Consider the following 25,450-nt stretch of genomic DNA (forward strand, 5'->3'; position numbering starts at 1 on the left):
CCTCCAAATTTTAAAAGTAGTAGGCTTAGAAATACCACTTTCTTTAGAAAACACAAAATAAATAAATCTTAATACCTAAATGTAGGTATTTAGTTAACATACCAATTATTAAAACACCATGTAATAATTTAATTCCAAACAAGCTTACCAGATTCATCTATGTCAGCATCTTCATCCCACTCATGAAAAGCACGACTTTCATCTTTCCTATTTTTCACCCATTCTTCATCAGGTTCAGTATCAAGTTCAGTTGCAGGACCACTATACCAGTCACCTATTCGATGAATAAATAAGAGGATCAAAATAATATTAGATTGCCTGCAATTACAAAAAAAAAAAAAACTAAGCTATTTACAATAAAAAATCTCTACAAGAGAAAACATCTGAGTCCTAGGCAATGGGCAAGCTATTTTTAGAAATATTTAATTATGGTTAAAAAAAATTACACTGAAAAAAGCAAAGGATTCCATTTCAGACATACTGAAAAGAACTATGACTAGGTGGGTTCAACTACCAATAATAATCAATTAGCCAATTGTTCATAATTTCTTAAAGTAAAGCCTTCTCTTTCAAACTATGGAAACAGAACAGTAACTACAAAAATTTATATAGTCTGCTATGTATCTGCTAAGAATCTACTCTCTATACAAAAAGTTTTTCAATTTTGTCTTTTATAGAAAGACGCTTAATGATTATCAAGTCTTAAAGAAAATTTTAGAAATCACAATAAGCAAACATTTTCCCTTGCTGTGGTTTCACACTGGTTCCTAAAATAGCCCCATTATGATAACAGCTAATAAATAAAAAGGAAGCAGGTCTACTCTGCAATCTCTCAATCAGCAATTCAGAAGTAAATGGAAACAGAAGCAAAGGGAAAAATTAATGTAAAGCTAATGTAAATTTATAGATCGTGGAGAATGTACTGTAACTAAATTATATGATCATGAAGTAAGAGATTATGAGGTATCAATTTACCGATCTCATTTTTTTTTGGAGACAGAGTGTCACTCTAGCGCCCAGGCTGGAGTGCAGGGGAGCATTCTGGGCTTACTGCAACCTCGGTCTCCTAAACTGAAGCCTCAGCCTCCCAAGTAGCTGGGATAACAGGCATGCACATACACATTGGCTAATTTTTTTTTTTTTTAATTTTAGTAGAGTCAGGGTTTCACTATGTTGCCCATGGTGGTCTCAAACTCCTGAGCTCAGGCAATCTCCTGCCTTGGCCTCCCAAAGTACTAGATTATACCTGTGAGCCACCGTGCCCAGCCAATTTACTCAACTCAACATTTCATCTAAATTAGGGTTTCTCAACCTTGACGCTATTGACATTTTGGGTTGGATAATTATTTGTTGTTGGGAGCTGTCCCGTGGATAATAGGGTGCTTGGCAACAACCCTGGCCTATACCCACCAGATGCCGGTATGATACCCAAAGATCGGAGGTATGATACCCAAAGATCGGACAAACAAAAATGTCTCCAGATATTTCAAATGTCCCCTGGAAAGGGGAAAATCAATTTGATTGAGAACCACTCAAAGCAAATAATAAAATAAAAACTGATTTCCATTTTTTTTTTTTTTTAAGAGACAGAGTCTCCCTCTGTCACCCAGATTGGAGTGCAGTGATGTGATCACGGCTCACTGCAGCCTGGACTTCCCATGCTCAAATGCTCCTCTCACCTGAGCCTTCCAAGTAACTGGGATTATGGGCGTGTGCCACCATGCCTAGCTATTTTTTTTTTTTTTTAATTTTTGTTTGTTCATTTTGGTTTTTTTGTGATTGACTGATTTTCAGACAAAGTCTTGCTCTGTCGCCCAGGATGGAGTGCAATAGCACATCTCAGCTCACTGCAACCACCAACTCCCAGGTTCAAGCAATTCTCCCTGCCTCCAGCCTCCCGAGTAGCAGGGGATACAGGTGCCTGCCACCATGCTGGGCTAATTCTTAGCAGTTTTAGCAAAGATGGGGTTTCACAATGTTCGCCAGGCTTGTCTCGAACTCCTGACTTTAGGTGATCCACCCACCTCAGCCTCCTAAATTGCTGGGATTACAAGCGTGAGCCACTGTGCCTGACCATTTATTCTTTTAGTAGAGATGAGGTCTCTGTATTTTGCACAGGCTTATTGGAACTTTTTGTTTAAACATATTAAAAACAGAAAAAAGCAGTGTATTTGAGATCTGGATAAATTCATGAAAGTCAACACAGCATTATCACAACTGACATATCAAATCATGACATTATTCTTAAAAATTCTCAAAAATTAATAATAGTCAGAAAATACTATATGCATCCATGTTTGTCTTGACTTTTCAGTAAATATTTCATTATCTTACAACAGAAAAAATTTTTCCACATAACTGTAATCATTTAGATGATAGAAATCTACCTGATACTCCAAATAGCTTCACTCAAAAAAACTAAATATCTAACAGCTTATTTTGAAAGTGCTATATGTTACTGTGACGAATAAAATTGCTTTTAAATCAGATGCACAATTTAAATCAGACATAAAGTCATAAACAGAAAAAAAAAGTATGTGAATTTCAAATCTAATATTCACCTAGGCCAGGTGCAGTGGCTCACAACCACAATCCCAGCACTCTGGGAGGCCAAAACAGGTGGATCACTTGAGGTCAGGAGTTCGAGACCATCCTGATCAACATGGTGAAAACCCATCCCTACTAAAGAGACAAAATTAGCCAGGTATGGTGGCGCATGCCTGTAATACCAACTACTCGGAAGGCTGGGGCAGGAGACTCCCTTGAACCCAGGAGGCAGAGGTTGCAATGAACCGAGATCATGCCATTGCACTCCAGATGGGACAACATGAGCAAAACAACATCTCAAAAAAATAAAACAAAACGAACAACAACAACAAAAAAACCCAAAAGCTCATCTGGAAGAAATTATTTTAATTCAATGACAGAAAAAATGTATGCTCTATTAGCTGTATTTAACCCATAACTGCATTACATGTTGAGGAAAAGAATATTTTCTTTAACTGTTCACTTGTGAAAGTACTTTACCATAATGCTATTAATACGAAACTGTGATTCAGGGAATGTGGCATTACCAATCAAATAAAGACATGTCAAAGACAAAAACTGATTCACAATTATTTTAAGCCATCACCAAAATGGAGCCATAAGGGTATATTACCCTTAAATTTAAAAAAATTAACTTATTCTGTATTTTTAAAATATTCATATAATTATTAATCATTTAAAGCAGTTTTGAAAGCTTTATTAATTTTAATTTTAACTTTTAATTCTGTAAGACAGTCAAAAGCAGAAAGAACGAGCATAATGAATCCCCTATCTTCAATAATTACCAACATTTTGTAAATCTTTTTGCATCCCTCCCCAAGTATATTTTCTTAATTATTATTTTTTTAATTGCAGACATCATTATAATTTACCCATGAACTTCAGCATTGCTAGTTTTCCAAAAATATATACCAAAAATACATCATCTAACTCTAAAATCTACCTTTTGGTCAACCTCTCAAAGCTTCCCTCCCTGGTGTTGTTGATTAATGTCAATGAATATTTACCTAGAAAATACATGAAAATATTTTTTAAACCCATTTACCTACCTCTGGCCCAATGAACAGGGTAAAGATGTTTCCAAAGCGACCCAGTTTTTGCCAGCTGAGACCATTTCATGCTTACTTGACTGCATCGACATAACTCTTGAGGATTAAGATAACTGAAAATTGACAGCATTACCTCAGGAGGAAGATGGGTTATACCTGTGGAGTGTTCCGACACTTCTGCTTCTGAAATAAAAAAGAAAAGCTTTAGCAGTAAAGGCTAAAAGCAGATGCAGTAAGAAATTACATTCACATTTCTATAAACAAAATCTAGTGCCTGAAGTCAATTCCTTCCTGCTTGCAAGATGAGAAAACGAAATAACATGTAATAGAGGTAACATGGGGATGTTAAACTTGTTAAGAACCAGCAGTATTAAACTACCATGGCACAAATCATACTTCATCAGTGGAAGCTACAATAATGAACACAGAATTAAGTTCCTCTTACAAAGGCATCACAGAAAAAAACAATACTCACTTTGTAGCATTAAGTAGCATCATTTGAAAATGGAACCAAACAGGTTATACAGCTTTAAATCAACAAGTACAGAGTAAGCCAGATTATGAGATCTCCAAGGCATTTTTAATGACGCATACAAATCTCACAACCTTTTCCATTCATGCATTATGACTCCTGTCAATAATTTTCCTCATATTCCCTCTTTGATTTTACATTTCATACAAGAGGTCTGCAAAATCTGACTGCCTTAACCTATAGGCACTTTAAACTACTTCAATTATTTATGTCGCAGGTGAGATGACAAAATGTAAATATTTCTGATGCTGTTTCACACTGATAAGGAATCTACTGTCAGCAACTATTGCAGGAAGTACTTATTGGATGTATAAACCTATAATGTATTATTTTAATAACAATTTCCAAAATAAAAATGAAAATGAGGTGTTACAATAAAAAATATAAAAGATTTGTCATTAAAGTCCTATGAAGAATTTGAGTTCTTTATGTACCTGATTTGTCTTCACAAAGCACCTTAAATATAGAAATGCTATGATCACATTCATTAAACTACTACTTTTAAAATGGCAAATATTTTAAACATAATACAGCTACAATTTGCTTTGAAGGAGTGGGAAAATAAAATGTCGTGAGTGTGATGCTTTTAAATCTCATGTTATAATTACAATTAAACCAGACATAACAAGTCTTAACTTGGTATCTAAAGCACAAGCTACATTTCAGAGTAAAGCACAGAAGCTTTATGGGATTAATTATAGCTTAAAACTTGTAAAATCATTTTGGTTTCAACATGCATTTCACCTACTTTGTTTTTATTTTTTATTTTTATTTTTGGAGGGGTCCGGGACCACGTGCTGGCAGCTAAAGGATCCCCTAACCCTCCACCTACTTTGTTACATAAAAATAAAAGGATCAATTTCAAAAAACTCCAAGCTATTTTAACAGAAATGCCATTGTTACCACCAATCCTGAAGAAGCAAATCTACTGAACATAAATAATAAAAAATGAGAAAGTAGTTTATTTTTTTTAAAAGGGCAGCATGTTATATTTGCATTTCTCATTTGTATTCTCAGAGTAACTATACAGAAAAACTGCCTCTGATACTCATTCCTCTGAATATTACTGGATACAAGCTGAAAAAAAAGGATACATTTTTTTGCCAGCTGATGGAAAGGATGCAAATAAACTATAATCATAACTGACTTTGAAAACCAATGAAAAACACAAGGAAAGATAAAAATCAGCCACTATGGTCAACGGAGCTCAGGAAGTAGGATGATACTACAGAAGTGCTCTGTATTGGTAGTTTTCAATAATTCTGACTATGCATTTATAAATTCAGTCAAGAAACACTACACTGCATACGTCCCAAATATATGTTAAATTATCATACACAACACTAAATTCTAAAATAAGAACTATCGTCTTCAATTAAATTCATACATGAAAATAATGCCTTTAACTGATCACAGTGCAGGTATAACTTAAATTGTTTCTCAACCAAAATCTACAGTTCATATCAGTAAGATGTCAATGGCCTTATAACTAATAAATTGTCCTTTATCTATATATAGGTGGATCTCACCTTTATCCGACTTTTCATCCACAGAATATTTAAAAAATTTTTGTCGCTCTTCAGCCTGATTCCATAGGCTAAGACCTCTAAGGAGTTCTGCAGTATCCTTCTGAGAGCAGTGTTGTGCAATCACTTTCTTTTTAATATCCTTAAGCTCTTCATAGGTAAAATATTCCATCAACATGGGCTGAAAAACCTAAATTAAACAAAATATTCACAAGGAATGATACTTAATTCATGTTATTTCACTCTACACCTTTTTAAGTTATTAATGGCTTGAATGTCTTATTATGAGCATATATCTCAAACAGATGAAAATTTTAGTTGTTACCACTGAGTTAGTTTATCTAAAAATTGCAGAGAAGAGTACCTCAAGAAGATCCTTCTTGTTATGGTTTCTCTAACTAGCAAATCAATCCCAAAACAATTTTAAAGCATGAGGACCAGAAGGTTTTCCCATATAGAATTTGTCAAACACTCTTAATCATTCTCTGCTGGATGTTTAGGTCACTTAACTGCCTTCTGGTACTAGAGTAACTGAACTCTACAGAAATAGCACCTCTGCCTCACATCAGAGTGGTACCTAGTGTACTGGAACCATAAAAGTCAGAACTCTACTGAGACATTTAACTTTTCGATATTATTTCTGGATTTTGGAAATGTTCTCTCAAATCATTATTTTAGAACAGTGGTTCCTACAATAATTATCTATGGAGATTTCTTCTGCTAAACAAACGCTTAGTTCCAAACTCCAATTTACAGAATTAGAAACTTTAGAGGTTAGAACCAAGACTTTGTTTTGTTTTCACTTCCACAGATAATTTTGATGAGTATCATAGGTTAAAAAACTGGTCGGTCTGGTAATTTAGGTTTCAACACTGGCTGTATATTACAATGAGTTGGAGGGCCTTGAAAAAATACCCAGATCAATGCCTGTCCGCTGATTTAGCTCTGATATAATCTGTCTGGAAAGTGCTTAAAATACTGTTTGGGTTTCTTTTGTTTGTTTAAATACCAATTTGATTTTAAGGTAAAGCTATAGTTGAGAATCACTACAGTAATTGATTTACAGCTGAACAGGTATTCAGTTCCTCATACAATCATTTATTTATTTCTTATCCTAATATTCATCCCCATATTAGAGACATAAGAAAAAGAGAAAACGTTTTACCCATTCATTCAATAATACCCTAATATATGTATGGTAGGCTTAAGACTAATAATCATTTTTGTTTGTTTGTTTGGAGACACAGTCCTTACTCTGTCACCCAAACTGAAGTACCATGGCACAATCATGGCTCACTACAGTCTCAACCTCTTGGGTTCAAGCAATCCTTGCACCTCAAGCTCACAAGTGGCCAAGATGGCAGGCATATGACACCATGCCCAGCTTACTGTTTTAATTTTTAGCAGACAGGAGGTCTCGCTATTTTGCCCAGGCTGGTCTTAAACTCATGAGCTCAAGCAACCCTCCTGCGTCAGCTTCCCAAAGTGCTGGGATTACAGATGTGAGTCACCATGCCCAGCCAAGACTAATAAATTTAAAACCACTAAATACTAAAGTACACTAGTAGAAAAAAAAAAAAAACAAAAAAAAACCATGAAAAATTCATTAAACACAGCATGAAAATATTTAAAAAATTAAAAGTTTAAAGAATCCTCTAAAGGTTCTGAAAAGACATTAGAGTAGCACAAGTTATTAACATTGAAGACAGTGCGATTTACAAAAAAGAAAAGCAATATTTCCTGAGTAAATTAATTGAATCATCTATTTAATGAAAAGCAACAACCTTTCTGAGAAAACCAATGTTGTTTTTTCCCCCTTGGGTTTCCTTCCATTCCCAAAAAGAACTGGATGCTTCTCTCCATCAACCAGACACATCTGCCTATGCATTATTTTGAAGAGCCTCTAAAGTAAAACAGTATTTTTAAAACGTTATAAATCTAAATTACAAGAGGGAAAAATTAGGCTTACCTCCTCTTCCTCTTTCATATGAGGAAGAAAATCTCTTGTAAAAGCCTCCAATCTCTCTTTCAGTTGTTTTGCATAATTTAACTGTTCATATTCATTCTGGAAACAAAATAAAATACATTTTTATAAAAGTTTTGCTTGACTAATTATATCTGACCCCAGGAAGGTAGTTTAAAATGTGATATAAAACCTCCAAAAAAAAAAAAAATAGACTGACAAATTGCAAAGTGGTCTCTGTACTTTTAGCATAAAAGATGTCTACAAAACAGTAAGCTTTGAATTACTTTAGTAACATATGTAACCCCGTATTTTTTAAATGGTTTAAAAATATAAAAAGTCTAAAAACGGCAAGTATCTTCTCATAACTTCTACTGATTTGATTTCTAATTATATATTTATATAATTTCAGTATGTCGGTTCTCTTAATGTATCTCCAAGCCTAATGGACTGTATCATTACAGAATCCCTTTATGGTCATCTAGCATCTCCTCCACTCAAAAATTCAGAATATAGTTGACCTTTGAATAACAGGCTTGAACTGTGCAGGTTCACTTAAATACTGATTTTCTTCTGCCTCTCCCACCCCTGTAAGAGCAAGACTAACCTTACCTCTTCTTCCTCCTCAGCCTACTTAATGTGAAGACAATGAGGATAAAGACCTTTATGATGATCCACTTCCAATTAATAAATAGTGAACATATTTTTTTCTTCCATACGATGTTCTGAGTAATATTCTTTTCTTTAGCTTACCTTATTTTAACAATCCAGTATATAATATTACATATAACAGGAAATAAGTGCTAATTGACTGCTTTATGTTATTGATACGGCTCCTAGTCAACAGTAGTCGGCTGTGAGTAAAGTTTTGAGAGATTCAAAAGTTATACATGGATTTTTAACAGCACAGGATGTTGGCAACCCTAATCTCCATGTTGTTTAAGGGTCAACTGTACCTGCTAGCAATATCCCACCGGGGGCGGTGGCTCATGCCTGTAATCCCAGAAATTTGGGAGGCTGAGGCGGGCGGATTACCTGAGGTCAAGAGTTCAAGACTAGCCTGGCCAACGCAGCTAAACCCCATCTCTACTAAAAATACAAAAATCAGCCAGGTGTAATGATGAGCACCTGTAATTTCAGCTACTTGGGAGGCTGAGGTAGGGAGAATTGCTCGAACCTGGTAGGAAGAAGTTGCAGTGAGCCAAGGGAGAAAAAAAAAATCCTGACATAAGGTAATATACATTAGTATCAACACTTCTAAAGACAAGGTCTCAAAAAAAAATCCTGACATTAGGTAATATATATTAATATCAACACTTCTAAAGGCAAGGTGCTCACTACATCTTGCAGTAAATAATTCTAATTCTGAGAAATTCTAAGGAGCTACAAAGTTCTTCCTCATAACCTAAAATCACATCTCCCGAACTCTGTATCAGCCCTCTCAAAGCATGTGGAAAATTTACAGAATGAAAACTTTTTTTTCTTTTTTAGACAAGTCTTGCTCTGTCACTCAGCCTGGAATGCAGTGGCACAATCTTGGCTCACTGCAACTTCAGGTTCAAGTGATTCTCCCACCTCAGCCTCCCGAATAGCTGGGACTAGAGGTGCACATCACCACACCCAGCTAATTGTTTTTGGTATTTTTAGTAGAGAGAGGTTTCACCATGTTGGCCAGGCTTGTCTCGAACTTCTGATCTCAAGTCTTCTGCCCACTTCAGCCTCCCAAAGTGCTGGGATTACAGGGATGAGGCACCGCGCACATTCTATGAAAACGTTTAAAATATGAAAATATTTTATCTCTGTAAGCCCTTTCTGGTCTCTTTTTCCAGAACTAATTTATTCAACTGCTTCCCAATATTCAATGCAATGTCCTATTCTCTTAGAATTTTACACATTTTCCCTAAGCATATCCACATGGCTTCTATTCGTACTTATATTACTAATAATAATTATCAAATTTGCTTTTTCACACTGGGTCACTCTTCTGATCATGAAATCCATCTTTACCACCTCCTATTAATAAATGCCCATGTAGATTACACAAGCAGTTCAAACCTAATCTGTCAAGACTGAATCTTTTTATTTTCTGACCTTCTTCTATATACTCTAGGAAGTCAGGCTGAATCCTCATTTTTATTTCTTTTCTCTTTCTTCTTTCCTCATCCCTAATTCTGAAATCTGATCCCCTCCCCTTTATTTCCACTAGTCATGACTTTAGTTGAGGTCTTATCGAAGAAGTATTCATGTGGCAATACATAATACAATACAAAGTTCAAAGAATATAAAAGATTATTCATAAAAAAGTAAGTCTCCCTTCTATAATATTACTATCTAGTATCCTACCCCTACCAAACCTCCCATACCTCCCCACCAAGCAACTGAGTATTCTTCCAGAAACTATTGGAATTTTTAAATAATAGTCTTCCACCTTTAGTCTTTTATCTTTAATCCATCCTCCCTAAACTGCAGAACAGTCTTTCTAGAACATAAATCTCTAGGTGAAGAGCACGTGGTGGCTTAACAGAGTTGTAATTTAAGCTTATGCTTCACCAAGCCAGAAGGGAAATAAACTAAGATCAAATTTCAAAATCCTATAATATACAAATATAATTGAGAAGAAAAATCTCTATATTATTATCCTAAACTATACCCAATAATAACTTTAGCTCACTGCAACCTCCACCTCCCAGGTTCAAGCAATTCTCCTGCCTCAGCTGGGATAGCAAGTGCCTGCCACCATGCCTGGCTAATTTTTATATTTTTAGTAGAGACAAGTTTTCACCACGTGGGCCAGGCTGGTCTTGAACTCCTGACCTCAAGTGATCCACTGGCCTCGGCCTCCCAAAGTGCTGGGATGACAGGTGTGAGCCACCATGCCTGGCTAGCATTCAATTCTAAAACAAGTAAAATTTATAATATTAAAGAGTTTATTCATTCTAAATAATAATTATACCTTTGAACACCATTAACTGGATTGACAGTTTTTCTTTAAGAATTCAGCAAATGTTAATAGAATGTAAAAATTTTATGATAATTAAAACTTCAACTTACAACAACAGCTGTAAGACTTGGTGAGTAGTATTCATTATAAAATTTTATTAAGCAGAAATAAAGAGGTAACTGACAAAGACTCTCACCAAACCTGAGTCAGGCTCCTCTGAGTCCTCTTCTCAACCTTAGGCCTGACCTTAAACTATCATTGTCCTGCTTAGTCCAGTTTTAGCAAAAATCCTGCTGAATCGGTTTAGTGAAAATCTCTCACCCTTGGTTATCCAATCACTTTCTACATCTGATCAAACTTCTCATTCCTCAATATGTTATTATCCTCCTGTCTTCAGCAATAATCTTATAGTTAGCTTAGCAAGAATCCCCTTGGCTTTGATGATTCCTCAGTAATTTTCCATCCACTCTTCTCATTTTGTTCCTTGGATATAAATCCCTACTCATCCTTACTATATTCAATGTTGGGCCCGATCTCTCTCTACTACTGCAAACTCCCCACTGCAGTTCTTCTTAAATAGTCTTCCTTACCATCTTTAAGGAGTGACAAAATAATGTTTTTTCAACATTACATAATTTACTATGAAACGATGACAAGTTTTGCCAATGATATACCAGAAGATGGCACAAGTTTTGATAGTTAAATATCCATTTTGGCAACTTACCTTAACATTCTTCAGTCCCTTTTCAAAGAGGCTAAGCATCTCAGAGAGTTTATTGTCAGAATGTACATTATAAATGGTCTGGCTGCGTTGTTGAAGCAAACCAATAATGTATTCATTTTCAATCTGCTCATGCATTTTGAACTCCTTGAAAGTAGCATACAAAGACTGCAGAAGAGCACGGAAATCGTTGTTGTTGGAAAAATTGGTTTTAGAAAGCTGAATAAAAATTTAAAAAGAAAATTGTAATAAATACATGCAAATATGCACAAATAAAAAATATTCAAATACATCCCTATTCACTTTTGCACACAGCATATTACTTCCTTTACACTTGGTTATATTAAAATACAAATAAAGGAAATTCATAAATTAACAAGTTAGAATGGTATAATAAAAAGTACACTAGGCCAGGAAGATGTTGGTTTGCACTGTGAAGGGCTTGGTGATACAGAAAAATGATGCATGCACATATCAGTTTCTTTAAATAGAATAATTTACAATAAAATCCATTAGAGGCTAATCTCTGCAAACACTATCATGTATCATTTTTTGAAGAAAAAAAAAACCTTAAAAATAGCCTTAGCAGAAGCAAGACACAAATCAAAAGAAAGCATTAATGCTAGATATTGTTTTCTTAATGGCAAAAAGTAAACACAGTCAGCCTGTGTGGGGATGCAGAAGCCATAGATTCAACCAATTATGGATTGAAAATATTAAGAAGGCTGGGCGTGGTGGCTCACGCCTATAATACCAGCACTGTGGGAGGCCAGGGCGAGTAAATTACCTGAGGTCAGGTGTTCGAGACCAGCCTGACCAACATGGTGAAACACCATCTCTACTAAAAACACAAAAATTAGTTGGGAGTAGTGTGCACTTGTGGTCCCAGCCACTTGGGAGGCTGAGACAGAAGAATCACTTGAACCCAGGAGGTGGAGGTTGCAGTGAGCTGAGACTATGCCACTGAGAGTGAGAGCAAGACTCCATCTCAAAAAATATATATATTGAAAAAAAAAAAAAATTTAAACAGTATAACAACTATATACATAGCATTTTCACTGTATTATGTGTTAAAAGTAATCTAGAGATGATTTAAATCATATGGGAGATATGTGTAAGTTACATGCAAATACTATGCTATTTTACATATGGGACCTGAGCATCCATGGAGTTTGGTATCCACGGGTGTCCTGAAACCCATCTCCCACAAAATAGGAGGATACCAAGGGAAGACTGTAATGCCCTAACACGAGTCAAGAAAAAAAAATCTTAAAAGACATATGGAAAATTTTGTATATATTCTCATTAGACTATTAGAAATTCTTTTAGATTTAATAACACATTAAGGTAAAGATTAGTTTCATGCCTCAAACTGAGAGCTGTATTAACTATATAAAGAGACTCCAAATTACAGATAGTCTATATCCAGTTAATCTAGCACAGTAGTTAAAAGCACTGACTCTGGGGCAACATTGCCTAGGTATAAATCCATTCTGTCAGCAAGTCATTACACTTAGTTGTACCTCAATTTCTTCATCTGTAAAACAGGGCTAATAATATTAACCACCTCACAGAATTCTTATGAGGATTCTTTTTTTTTTTTTTTGAGACAGGGTCTGTCTCTGTCACCCAGGCTGGAGTACAGTAGCCCCATCATAGCTCACTGCAACCTCAAACTCCTGGGCTCAAGTGATCCTCCTGCTGGCCTCAGCCTCCTGAATAGATGGAACTTCAGGTACAGTATACACCACCACACCCAGTTACTTTTTTTTTATTTTTTAGAGACCAGGTCTCACTATGTTGATCTAGCTGGTCTTAAAGTCCTGGTTTTCAAGCGAACCTCCTTACTCAGCATCCTGAGTTGCTAGAATTATAGGCACAAGCCACTGTGCCTGGCTATCTGTGATAATTTAATAAGTTAATATAAAGAACACAGAATATAAGCCCTACCCAAGCATCTGTAAGCCTTATTTAGTAGGCTTTTCTGTTATTAATTCTGTATTCGGACCAAAATGAAATATCATTAGAAAGAAACTGGTACAGCTATTATGGAAAACAGTATGGAAGTTCCTCAAAAAATTAAAAATGTAATTTTCATCAGTTCTAGCAATTCCACTCCTGAGTATATGTTCAAAGTAAATAACATCGGTATTTCTAAGAGATGTCTGTATTCTCATATTCAATGCAGTATTATTCACAATAGCCAAGATATGGCACCAACCTGAATGCCTGGCTTGCCCACAAATGGATAAAGAAAATGTGGTATATACAATGAAATATTATTCAGTAATTAAAAAAAAAAAAGAAATCCTGTCATTTGCAACAACATAGATGAACCTGGAAAACCGATAAGTGAAATAAGCCAGATACAGAGAAACAAATAGTGTATGATCTCACTTACACATGGAATCTAAAGCAGAACTCATAAAAGCAGAGAGTAGAAAGGTAGTTGCCAGGACGTAGGGGATAGAGAAAATGGGGAGATGCTGATCAAAGAACACTAACTTTCAGTTCTAAAATGAGTATGTTCTGGGGATTTAAGGTACAGTACAGTGACTAAAGTTAATAATACTGTACTATGTACTTGAAATTTACTAAGAGTACATCTTGTGTGTCCTTACCACTCCCACACTAAGGGTAATTACTTGTGATGGATATGTTGATTAATATGATTTCAGTAATCATTATACAATGTACATGTGTATCAAACCATCACACTGTACACCTTGAATATACACGATTTTTATTTGTCAATTATACCTCAATAAACCTGGGAAAAAATGATCAACAGATCAACAAATTACACTCTTGGTGGAGAACATAAAATAGTTCGTACAACAGGTTGAAGAAATAAGATTTTTATCTCTATTAAATCCTCAACACATTTGTTGATCTGATGAAGTGAAAATAAAGCCAAAAATAAATAAGAGCAACAGAGAGAAAAGTCGTTAAAGATAATACACAACTCAGTTTTTTTCCACATGAAAAGTGCAAATGTTTTTTAACCTGGTACCTAAAGTTAGTAAATTTAGCAGTTAAAATAATAACCAGAATATACACAATTTAACTTTTTTGAAATCTGTATATATGAATAGTTTTTAAAATTTCTGTTTGCCTTCACATATATATAGGCTTTATTGAGAAAAAATAACCTGAACACTAATAATTTCTGGGACATACTGAAGCCTTCCTCAGATGTGTGAGGAACTACTCTAGTGTTGTTATATATTTAATTCTTAAAACAATCTAAAAAGTAGGTATTAAAATCCTAATTTTACATACTAAAAACAGAGGCTCAGTAAGAAATTTTACCTCAAATCATACAACTAGTAAACAACTGAGACGAGGTCCCTAAAACTCTAACATTTATGACTTTTCTACAGATACAATGTTAGTCCCATTAATAAAGATATCTTTTCAAATCTAAGAGAGTAAACTGTCTGAACACTTGCTCTAAAGCAACAGTTCTCACCAAGGCAGTAATACTGCCACCCCCTTGCACCCATTCCCCAGAGAGAAAGGGAAAGATCTGGAGGCAGATTTGGTTGTCACCAATGGAAATATACTACTGACACCTAGTGGATAAAGGCCAGGGATGTGGTTAAACATCTTATAAGGCACAAGACAACCCCCGTAACAAAGAATCATCTGCCTCAAAATGTCAACAGTGCTTTAGTTAAGAAATGTTGCTCTAGAAAAGTGTTTTTCAAACACTGTTAACCATGACTTTTAGTATGAAATACAGTGCAATCCAGATTTACACACATCACAAACACTTGAAACAAATCTCAGGGAACAATATTTTCCTCTCTAATCTGTAACGTACTCTAAAATTTACTTTTCCATTTAAATTTTTAATTCTGTTTTGGACTCACAAAACAGATTTATGACTTACTACTAAGTCACAGGACACATTTTGAAGAGCGCTCTTCTACAGTAAAGTATGAAAGCTCCTAGTGACCTATAAAGTTATATCCTCTGATGCCCCACAAATTCAACAAAGAACTTATATTACTCATAAACAAATAGTAACATGGTATCTTCCACATAATAAACAAATAGTAACATGGTATCCTCCACATAATAAACAAATAATAATATGGTATCTTCCACATTTTAAAAGGATTTATAACTGATGTTCTTTTTTTTGTTGTTTTTTTCTTTTTCTGTCAACAAGGCTGGATTGCAATGGTGAGATCTTGGCTCACTGCAACCTCCGCCTCCTGGCTTCAAGCAATTCTCCCCCTCTCAAGTAGCTGCGATTACAGGCACCTGCCACCACACCCTGCTAATTTTTCTTTTTTTTCTTTTTTTTTTTTTTTTTGAGACAGAGTTTCGCTCTTGTTGCCCAGGCCGGAGTGCAATGGCGCGATCTCGGCTCACCGCAACCTCCGCCTCCTGGGTTCAGGCAATTCTCCTGCCTCAGCCTCCTGAGTAGCTGGGATTACAGGCACAAGCCACCATGCCCAGCTAATTTTTAGTATTTTTAGTAGAGACGGGGTTTCACCATGTTGACTAGTATGGTCTCGATCTCTTGACCTTGTGATCCACCCGCCTCGGCCTCCCAAAGTGCTGGGATTACAGGCTTGAGCCACCGTGCCCGGCCAATTTTTCTATTTTTAGTAGAGACGAGGTTTCCCCATGTTGGCCAGGTTGGTCTTGAGCTCCTAACCTCATGATCCACCTCTCTTGGCATCCCAAGGTGCTGGAATTATAGGCGTGACCCACCAGGCCTGTCCTATAACTGACTTTCTGTCTCAAACATTCTACAATCTAAATGAAGTATTAAAGCCTGATTTCAAACTGATTATCAGAAGTGGTGTGTCACTTAAAGACAAACTATGATCAAAAATAGATATGAAAATAGCATAACAAAAACACAAATGTTATTTCCCCAAATACATTTTTACTTTGTCTACCTACCTGAACAATCCTTTAATCAAGAGAGACTTATACTCAGTGAAGAAACATTAGTATCTGATCAAATTTAGAGATGGAAAAAACAATGACCCACAGGTGAACTGTTTTGCATAAAATCATAGAGCTACCAATAATAAGTAGCCAAACTAGTAAAGCAATGCAAAACCCATGGGCTTCAGAAAGGAAAAAAAAAATCCTAAGATTAAAATTCGGGCTCTCCTAATTACTAGCTGAATGAGTTGGGTAAGCTATTTAACCACTAAGACTGTTTCCTCAACTTTAAATGATGGACAATACTTGTCTTATCGAGTTCTTGTGAATATTAAAAGAAATAATGTAGGCATGTAGTAAGAACTCACTAAATTCCCTTTTCCTTCTTCTGTAGCTCACAATTCAGTATTTTCTCCACTAAGCCAATCTTCTCAAATGCCAGTCAATAAATTGTTAACAGGTATGCAGAGAAATGGGAGTGGGGGGGGGGAGGGAACTGACGATAAAACTATATTCATTTTTTTAAAAAAGAATATATTCAAATTACTCTAAGCTTCTTCCCATTTAACAGTTTTGGGTCATAAAATATTCTACCTGTATAAAACGATAAAAGTAGATAGCACTTTTAATACCCTTACCTGAAAAATTTGGGCACACCTTAAGGCCTCCACCACTTGAGTTTTTAATAACTGGTTTATATACAAGCCTGGGAATCTCTGAACTAACCACATCCTTACAACGACCACCTACTCTTCTCTCAGAAAGCAATTCAAAGAGACCACTCCTGACACTTTAATGTGGAACTGACCATGCAACTTCCTTTGCTCCCACTATACTCTATTTGGATTTCTATCCTAGCGTAGATGTTATTACATACTGGACTATAAATTTTTTGAGAGTACAGACGACATGTCACGTTGCCAATACAAGCTACTACAAAGTAGATGGTAGAAACACCAGTGCTCACTGTCATAATTAATGGAGTTAACCTTGGAGAATTGGAGAAAAGACTGACACTGAAGTAAAATGGAAAAAGGATGTCATTCAATATAAATATTTACTAAAATCATCCCAGTTTGAAAAGATTCAGGGAATTAGCAAGAGTGTTCTTAGCAGATTGTTACCAAAAAAATAAGAAACTACTATAGTTTAACATAAAGAAAATTAAACTAGGAATCCTAACAATGACTTGGGTTTCCATCTGGATCTACCACTAGCTGCTTATGTAATCTTGGCCTAGCTAATCTAGGCTTGTAACTCCCCAGCTATAAAACAGAAATACTTTGTCTTTACATAATTCAAAGCACTGTCGTCTGCATAACAAAGGTGAAAAACCTTTCCATAAAACTTTTTACAAATGTAAAAAGAAATCCATAGGCAAAGTATTAAATCAGGTATTATATAACAATATTTAAAATGGCCTAACATATACATTTGTCAGCATTTGAAAATTTGTTATTTTATTTTCTCATCCTAACTAATCACCTTTATGCCTAAAAAATAAAGTTGCCTAAGGGAACTTCGGAGTGCATTATACTATGTTAAGCATTATGTGGTTTACTTGATGCTAGTAAATAAATGGATGCTTCTAAAACATACCATACTTGAGAAGTTCAGTACTGAAAATAGTAACTGACTTCTTTATAATAACTGGGCATTCAGAGCCCAAATTTGAACTACAGAGTACAGTGAAATAACTATTTTGTACCTTTTGAGTATAAAAACTAGTTTGCTTTCATTTTGTATAGTTTTACTGTAAGCTGTGTTTGGTGGGATATCCTTAGTCTATACAACCAAAAGATGATGGCAAAACTTGAGATGACAAATGAATAAAAAAAAAACAAAGTATTCTTCTTTTAATTCCTTTAAAACTACTGAGCTTTAAGATAAGTATTACAAAATACTTATTTTCCACTCTAGGTCTCAAAGGACATCCTGAGAGAGATTTCCACTGGCTATCAGTATCAAGAAGAAATGTGGATGTAAAATTCCTATGCAGTTTTTTTTTCCCCTAAATCGCCTCGGTCTGAGTTCAGAAAACTGGACTTTTAATCTTCTTGATAAACATATACAGCAATCTCATTAACTGTATCTAATTAATTCAGAATTAGTAATAATTTTGACTTACACTATATCAAATTGAAAATGCTTTATTAAGCTCACTATGCAAGTGGGAACATTACTGAAAAGAATCTTACTTGACTCAGATATTTTGTAAAAAAAGAAAAAAAAAAAAGCAACTGCATTTTCAAAATTTGTTCAAATATTCTCAACTACCAGGAAGAGACACATAAAAAGAGTGACTAACTTCTTGAAATTTTTAAAATAAGGCTTGTTAGCTGAGTCTTCAAGTAATTGAATCGTGATCATTTTAGGAGGTCACAATCATCTAGAAATCAATGAAAGCTACAAACCCCCTAGGAAATGAACACATGCACAAAATGTTCCATATAATTTCAGATGATCCTAGACTACCTCTCCACAGTCTAAACTGGAGAATACCTTGGATTCTGTTAGTCTTAACTTCCACTTTTGATTTTTGAGAACTATTTTTTCCTTTCCTGCTATTAAGAATGGTGTCTGAATGAACTAAATTCAAATGCCAGAGAGCATGAAAACACTACAATACTGCTAATGTAAAAATTCAGGGATATACCCTTTTGCTTAATGGCTTAACCATTCCTAATACTTCTCCTACTAAGTGATTCTCACCCTCAGCTGCACACTGCACTCAACTGGAGAGCTTTAATCATTTATACCTGATGCCCAGGTGAAATCCTAATTTTAGTGACCTAGACATCAGGACTGCTAATAGTTTTTAGGTTCAGTCTAATAAGCAACCAAGGTTGTAAACTATTGTGCTAGATAGTCCTGGTGTTTCCAACTACATGTGAATTGGGTATTTCTAAATTTTCAGAATGGAAGGAGGCAGAAGATGGAGTGCTAAGATTTGAAATTCAGCGTCACTGCTTTAAATTGCTGGTCTTCAGCGTGGCCTAGCAGTGAACACCCTGGGCATCCTCCAATTGCCTGGCTGAGCTATGAGACACCCCTCTTTTCTATAGACAATGGTTCTGCATAATGCTATGTAATTTCTGAAAATTCCTAAAAGTTGATTTCTATGCTTAAACAAAAGTCATTTAAATGTTTTATTTAGTTGGATCATTTCTACAAGAAACAAGACTGCCTGAGGTTTGCAAATATCCATGACTTTCCCCAACATAAACTTGACAAATATGTGGAATGTTAAAATTGTTTAAAAATTATTAGTAAAGGGCCCTGAAATATATCCACAAAAGTGCCTCCTGAACTTATGCTGCACCAATTATGAGTCCAAAATGGTTCTCACAGTTGAACCAACTTTTCCCGAGGCCCCCTGTACTCCAGCCCACGTAAAGAATTCCAAGAGAGAATTGCTGTCTTATAAAATCTACATCCAGTAAGTATCCAGGGCAATAGAAGTTGCAAAGAAAACGATAATGGCACATGAAGAGTGAAGGTTCTTTAGTTCTAAACTTGGCTTTTCTCCCAAATCAAACCAGTGAACAAAACGGGAGGGGTGGAAGGAGTCGGGGAGCCGGGAGACGCCGCGGTTCCAGCCAGGAAGCCAGCGAGAGGTGCCGAGGATGGGTGGGTGTCTGCACGGAGAACCGCGAGCAGGCCCGGGGAGAGAGGGGGACGGGGACAACTGCCCGGTGCGGATGGGAGTCCCCCGCAGGTGGCCGGCCGGGGCCCCGAGGGCTTCGGGGGAGGGAGGGCCGCTCTCCTCAGAGGCGGCCGCGGGAGGCCCAGCGCGGCGCCAGGGCGCGGAGTAAGGCCGGCGACCCCGGCAGCGCCCCTCCTCAGCCGCCAGCCCTCAGCAGGGGACGCCGCCCGCCCCGAGGGCACGTCCGAGGCGGCGGCTGGGCGGGGACGCCGTCTCTGCGAGGGCCCCGCAGCGGGCGAGGAGGCTGCGGGAGCCAGCGGCGCTGACAGCTGCGCAGGCGGCTGCGGGCGCGGCGGCTGCTCGGGGCTGCGGGCGCGGCGCAGGCCAGGCCGCCCCAGGGACCAGGCCCGCTCCCCATCTCCGCCCGCGCCGCCCAGAGCGGGAGGCTCGCCGCTCGGTTACCTTGTCGCAGTAGAGCCCCACCAGCTGCTTCATCCGCCAGTGCGGGGCGGTGAAGACATCCACTTCTTCAGGAAAGGGCGCCATCGCCACTGCCTCAGCCTCCGCCTCAGCAGCCGCGGCCGCCGCCTCTCCATAGACACCCTCGCCGCGGGGCAGAGGCGGCGCGCCCCCTTGCGCATGCGCCCGCCCCGTCGGCGCGCGCGCCCGGTCCGCCCGGCCGGCGGGGACGCAGGGACGCGCAGGCCGCCGCCATGCGGTCTCCGCGGCCCACGTGACCGGGCGCGCGCAGAGGCTCGCGCCTTCTGCCTTCCGCCTCCCGCCTCCACTCTTTTCATTTCTTGTCCGCTTCATATGCGGCAGAAACAGCCAAAACCTCTTCTCTGTTTGTATCAACACATGAAAGCACAATATATGAGGGTACGGGAATGTCGTTTCAGTGGCGCTCTCGGGGTTTCTCCAATTGCTGCCCTGCTCACCAGGCCTGGAGGCGAGGCAGCCAAACACAATGGCGGCGGTCCGGGCCGCGAGCTCTGCCTGTGCCCAGGCCCCGACGCCCGCGGGGCCTGGGTGACGGCTGCGTGCGGCCCGGCCCTCCAGAGCGACCCTTTTCCTCCCTGTGATTGGCCCGTGGCAGACTTTTCGGCCTAGCGGCCGAGCGCAGACCACCCCGCCCGCCGGTCAAAGGCCCGGGCCTGGCTCCCGCCCAACGGATGGTGCACCGGGGCTGGGGGGCTCCGGGAGCTTCGGTCCCGGGCGGCAACCCACGGCGGGCGGGCGCGGAGCCAGGGTGCGAGGGGCGAGGCAGAGTCCGCGCGGGAGAGGCCTGGTGGAATTGAGGCGACTCCGCGCGGGGGAAACAGCCTCCGAGGATCCAGGTGCGGAAAGGCACCTCGGGCACAGGAACGCGCGCGGGTCAGGGATAGGCCCTACCGGCCTTGGGGGTGGGGAGAAAGGTGAATAATCACGGAAAGTTAGTGCGAAAAAGAGCCTTGGTACAAATCCCGCCGTTTTCAGCGTCGGTTCGGAGAGAAAACAAGGTCACTAGCCCAGGGAAAAGTTTGTCTCTTCCCTATAAATCTCCTGGCCATTGCAACAGACCTTCAGGAGACCCTGTTCTCTGCTCACCCTGGTCAATCTTAGATTGGTTGGCTGGAGTACTGATGGACAGATAAATAGGAGAAAACAGGGAAAAACCTGAGAACCTTGGGAAAAAGTGTTATTTGTTTAATGGCCAAAACTTCCAGGAAGGCAAGAACCAGATATGCTGTGTTCACCCTTGTTCTCCATTATCTATTACAGTTACAAGACAACATAGGGTTTAGTAAATATTCAACAAATAGTGGAGTAGAAGGAGGTGAGAAAGAACTTTGCAGTGGAATGCATCCTATTTAGTTCTAATCTTACTGTATGCTGTGACTGACAGTGTGAACAGTGGTTGAAGCACAGACTCTGGAAATGAAGTTAAGATTCCTGGTTTTGCCAGACCCGAGCTGTACAACCATTAGCAAGCTATATGATTTCCTTGTGACTCGGTTTCCTCTTACATAAAATGAGGCTAATAGTACCTACCTCAGAATCTTTATGAGGATTGAATTTATATATTTGAAGCACTTATAATAGTACTGTCTGTAAGCTATTAATACCTTTTTTTTTTTTTTGAGACGGAGTTTTGCTCTTGTTACCCAGGCTGGAGTGCAATGGCACGATCTCGGATCACCGCAACCTCTGCCTTCTGGGTTCAGGCAATTCTCCTGCCTCAACCTCCTGAGTAGCTGGGATTACCGGCATGTGCCACCATGCCCAGCTAATGTTTTGTATTTTTAGTAGAGACGGGGTTTCACCATGTTGACCAGGATGGTCTCGATCTCTTGACCTTGTGATCCACCCGCCTCGGCCTCCCAAAGTTCTGGGATTACAGGCTTGAGCCACCATGCCCGGCTATTAATACCTTTAAAAAGCAACTCTATGAGGTAGTGCTGTAGGAAATTAAGTCTTGAAGACATTCTAGTAATTGCCTAGGGTCCCACAAATTAGTAAGTGAAAAATCTAGCCATATAAATCTGGATCAGACAATACCCCCACAGGCATTGTGTTAGCTGAGATACGGAGATGGCTTATACACAGTCTGTCCTAAGAAGCAGGAATAATGCTTAAGGAATAGAATAATAAAATTCTTGATAAAGAGATTGAGTTCTGTCTTCATCTCCCTTTCACCGTGTTCCTTGCTCTCTTCTTTCCCTAGGACTTTGCCTATTTTTTAAATAACCCCCGAGGGCATTTTCTTATTTACCAGCAATTTCCTTACCTCATTCTAATCTTTCACTCTAGCTATCTTGGAATGCAGGATCAGATCTCAGGTGAACCAGTTATGTAGAGAAATGAGCTCCAATGAGAACATGCACTTTGTTTTATCCTCAGGACTTAGAATGATGTCTATCATAGAGTTAGTACTCAATAAATACTTACTGGAAAAAAGAATGAGGGAAGTTCATAACACTGTGTAATTTCCTCATTTTTACTAACATTTAATACACTACATTATCTTTTCCAATCACCTGTTTGTGTCTGTGCTATTCAGTAGTGTATCCATCTCTAGAACCAGACACATTAAAAAGATGTTCAGCAACAACAAAAAAGTCCATCCACATATTTTCACGTAACCCAGACTTGAAGCTCTATGGTCAGCTAAAAAGTAGTAACAGCCACTTTGGACACTGGCCATTTCAAGGAATTTGTTTTAGACGGCAAAATGAAAGAAATAAAGTGATTTTAAAAAATAAACTCTATGGGTAATTTTTCCCATGGAATGCTATTAGCATTAGCTCTATATGCTGATTTATATAGCAATTAATCACCTGATATGTCCAAAATAAATGACCGACTTATACTGAACTTTAGCTCTAGAGAGATCACTGATCAATGTAGTATCATTATCACAGGTTACTGCAACTACAGCAGATTGGAAGTGTTATTAAGTTCAAGGTTGCCATTTTACCTCTCTCTGAGACCTCTTTGGGTATATGACATCAGACAATTCCAACAGACCATCTAGCAATTGACCACCACAAGAAGTCTGAATAAGGCTTGTGAACACAGCAGTGAAAACCCACATTGTAGAATGCCTGGTAGAATTAATCGTTTCTCTTTCCTACTCTCATTCTCTCTCTGGCAACCTAAAAATATGGTAACCTTTGTTATCAATGGGCCTCTTATAAAGTAGTTTCCAAGCCTAGTTTTGAGAACTCTGCAAAGGGTTACTGGCCAGGGGAGGTCAATTCTAAGGCATTTAACTCTGGTTGTTTGAGTATGTGACACAGCACTTTCCCCGATAGGCGATTAGTTGTGAAAACAAGCAATGGAAGAATGTTTCCGTTTTGAGCCAGTTGGAATCATAGTCCTCACTGAGTACTAGAGTTGATCCTCACTGTCAAAATAGTCAATCGACAACAGCTGCAGCAGGCTAAGATAATTTAGGAATTGCTATGGTTTGAGTGTTTGTCCCTTCCAAAACTCATGCTGAAATTTAATCCCCAATAAGGTAATATTAAAAAGTGGTAACTTTAAGAGGTGATTGGCTCATGGAAGTTCTGCCTTCTTTAATGGCTTAATTCATCATGGATTAAAGGATTCATAGTTTATCAAAGGAGTGGGACTGGTGGCTTTATAAGGGGAAGAAAGACCTGTGCTAGCATGCTCAGTCCCTCGCCATGTGATGTCCTGTACTGCCTTGGGACTCTGTAGAGTTACCACCAGAAAGAAGGCCCTCATCAAATGCGGCCCCTCGACTATGGACTGCTCAGCCTCCACACTGTAAGAAATACATTATTTTTCTTTATAAATTACTCAGTTTAAGGTATTCTGTTATAAGCAACAGAAAACAGACTAAGACAGGCACATATAGGATGATGTCTTAATCTACTTGCTAGATAGTCACAGAGGGCTTTCTGATGGAAATGGCCCTTAAGCTCAGCATTAAAGATTCAGAAAAATTATCCAACTGGGACTCCAGGGACTTAATTTTCTCATATTCACCATTAATTGGACACCCACTACGCAGTAGGAGCTTGAGATGTAAAGTTGAATAAATCCAGATTACTGTTCTTGAAAATCTCCAGCTTTTAGGAGATTCAAAGTTTCATATTACCCACCCCATCCTGAATCAGCTTCAATGATCAATGTTTCTTCCTTATTAATTCCATTCCCTCCTGTGCTTTAACTAAATAATAGATTTAACAACAAAAAATCAGAAGAATGTCATAAATGAAAGGGTACCAAGTAAAATAAGTAATTTATTTCTTAGGAATTTTAAGTACCTGGCATTATGTAATAATGCTATCTACGTTCCAAGAACAATTAGTAGGCTTACATAATAGGCATAAAATATATCTTGCTGCATGAATGAGAATTTGAAAAGTTTTTACAAACCAAAACACTCCTGTTATTCAGTAATATACATATGTGGTTTTTAAGAAAAACTAACCCAAGCAAGCTATATTTAAAGACATTCTTACTTTAAACAAGTGTTACCCTCATTTTGACCTCATAAGCAAAAATGTATTCCTAAACTGGGTACTGGGTGAGATTCAGCTCTGGAAACCCCTTTACTCATATTTACAACTCCTTCTCCCAGAAGAATGTGAGCTACACGACAAACTATGTTAAGTGTCCAAATATAGAGTAGTCCCATTCCTTAAATCTCCTTTTGAAGAGAAGTTTAGATAATGCTAAAACCACAGTTCATTTTAAATCTGGAGATACAATGTGTATAGTGGTACATAAAGTTTCCTTGCAAAAATTTCACAGACAAGAGCCTTCCATTTCCCAAATATACGTTTGTGTCACCTACCTTGTGTCATTTACCTCTTAGTAAATATTGCCAAGTGAACACCAAAATCTTGATTTTCAATCAAAGGCTCTATTATGGGCTGACCTGTCGGAAGAAAGAATGGTTCCATGTGCATGGTGTGGGGGAAAGGTGGCTACTCTCAGGGACAACACGTGACTCAGCTCTTTGCACTATGTTGTGAGAAAGTATCACAAGTTTCTGGAATGGGAAGAATTGATAAGCCTCCTGTAAAGTGTCAGATTTACATTCATTGTAATGATGAAATCTGGTAGGCAGTTGCTTAATCCTTGCCTACAGTGAGGGGAA

General features: G+C 38.2%; 1 protein-coding gene across 1 annotated transcript in view; it reads right to left on the bottom strand.

Moving 5' to 3' along the window:
* FBXL5 (F-box and leucine rich repeat protein 5) overlaps positions 1-20,482 on the bottom strand; it is a 40,293-nt gene extending 19,811 nt beyond the window's left edge. Inside the window, exons 1-6 of the mRNA XM_039468091.2 lie at positions 20,299-20,482; positions 11,283-11,498; positions 7,624-7,719; positions 5,658-5,844; positions 3,597-3,779; positions 149-274 (exon numbers count right to left, since the gene is read on the bottom strand). Of these exons, the coding sequence (XP_039324025.1) occupies positions 149-274; positions 3,597-3,779; positions 5,658-5,844; positions 7,624-7,719; positions 11,283-11,498; positions 20,299-20,382 (892 nt within the window). The 5' untranslated portion in view covers positions 20,383-20,482. The remainder of the gene's footprint in view (positions 1-148; positions 275-3,596; positions 3,780-5,657; positions 5,845-7,623; positions 7,720-11,282; positions 11,499-20,298) is intronic.
* Positions 20,483-25,450: the final 4,968 nt, after the last annotated feature.

The sequence above is a fragment of the Saimiri boliviensis genome, chromosome 3 (assembly GCF_048565385.1).
Source record: "Saimiri boliviensis isolate mSaiBol1 chromosome 3, mSaiBol1.pri, whole genome shotgun sequence".
Taxonomy (NCBI): domain Eukaryota; kingdom Metazoa; phylum Chordata; class Mammalia; order Primates; family Cebidae; genus Saimiri; species Saimiri boliviensis.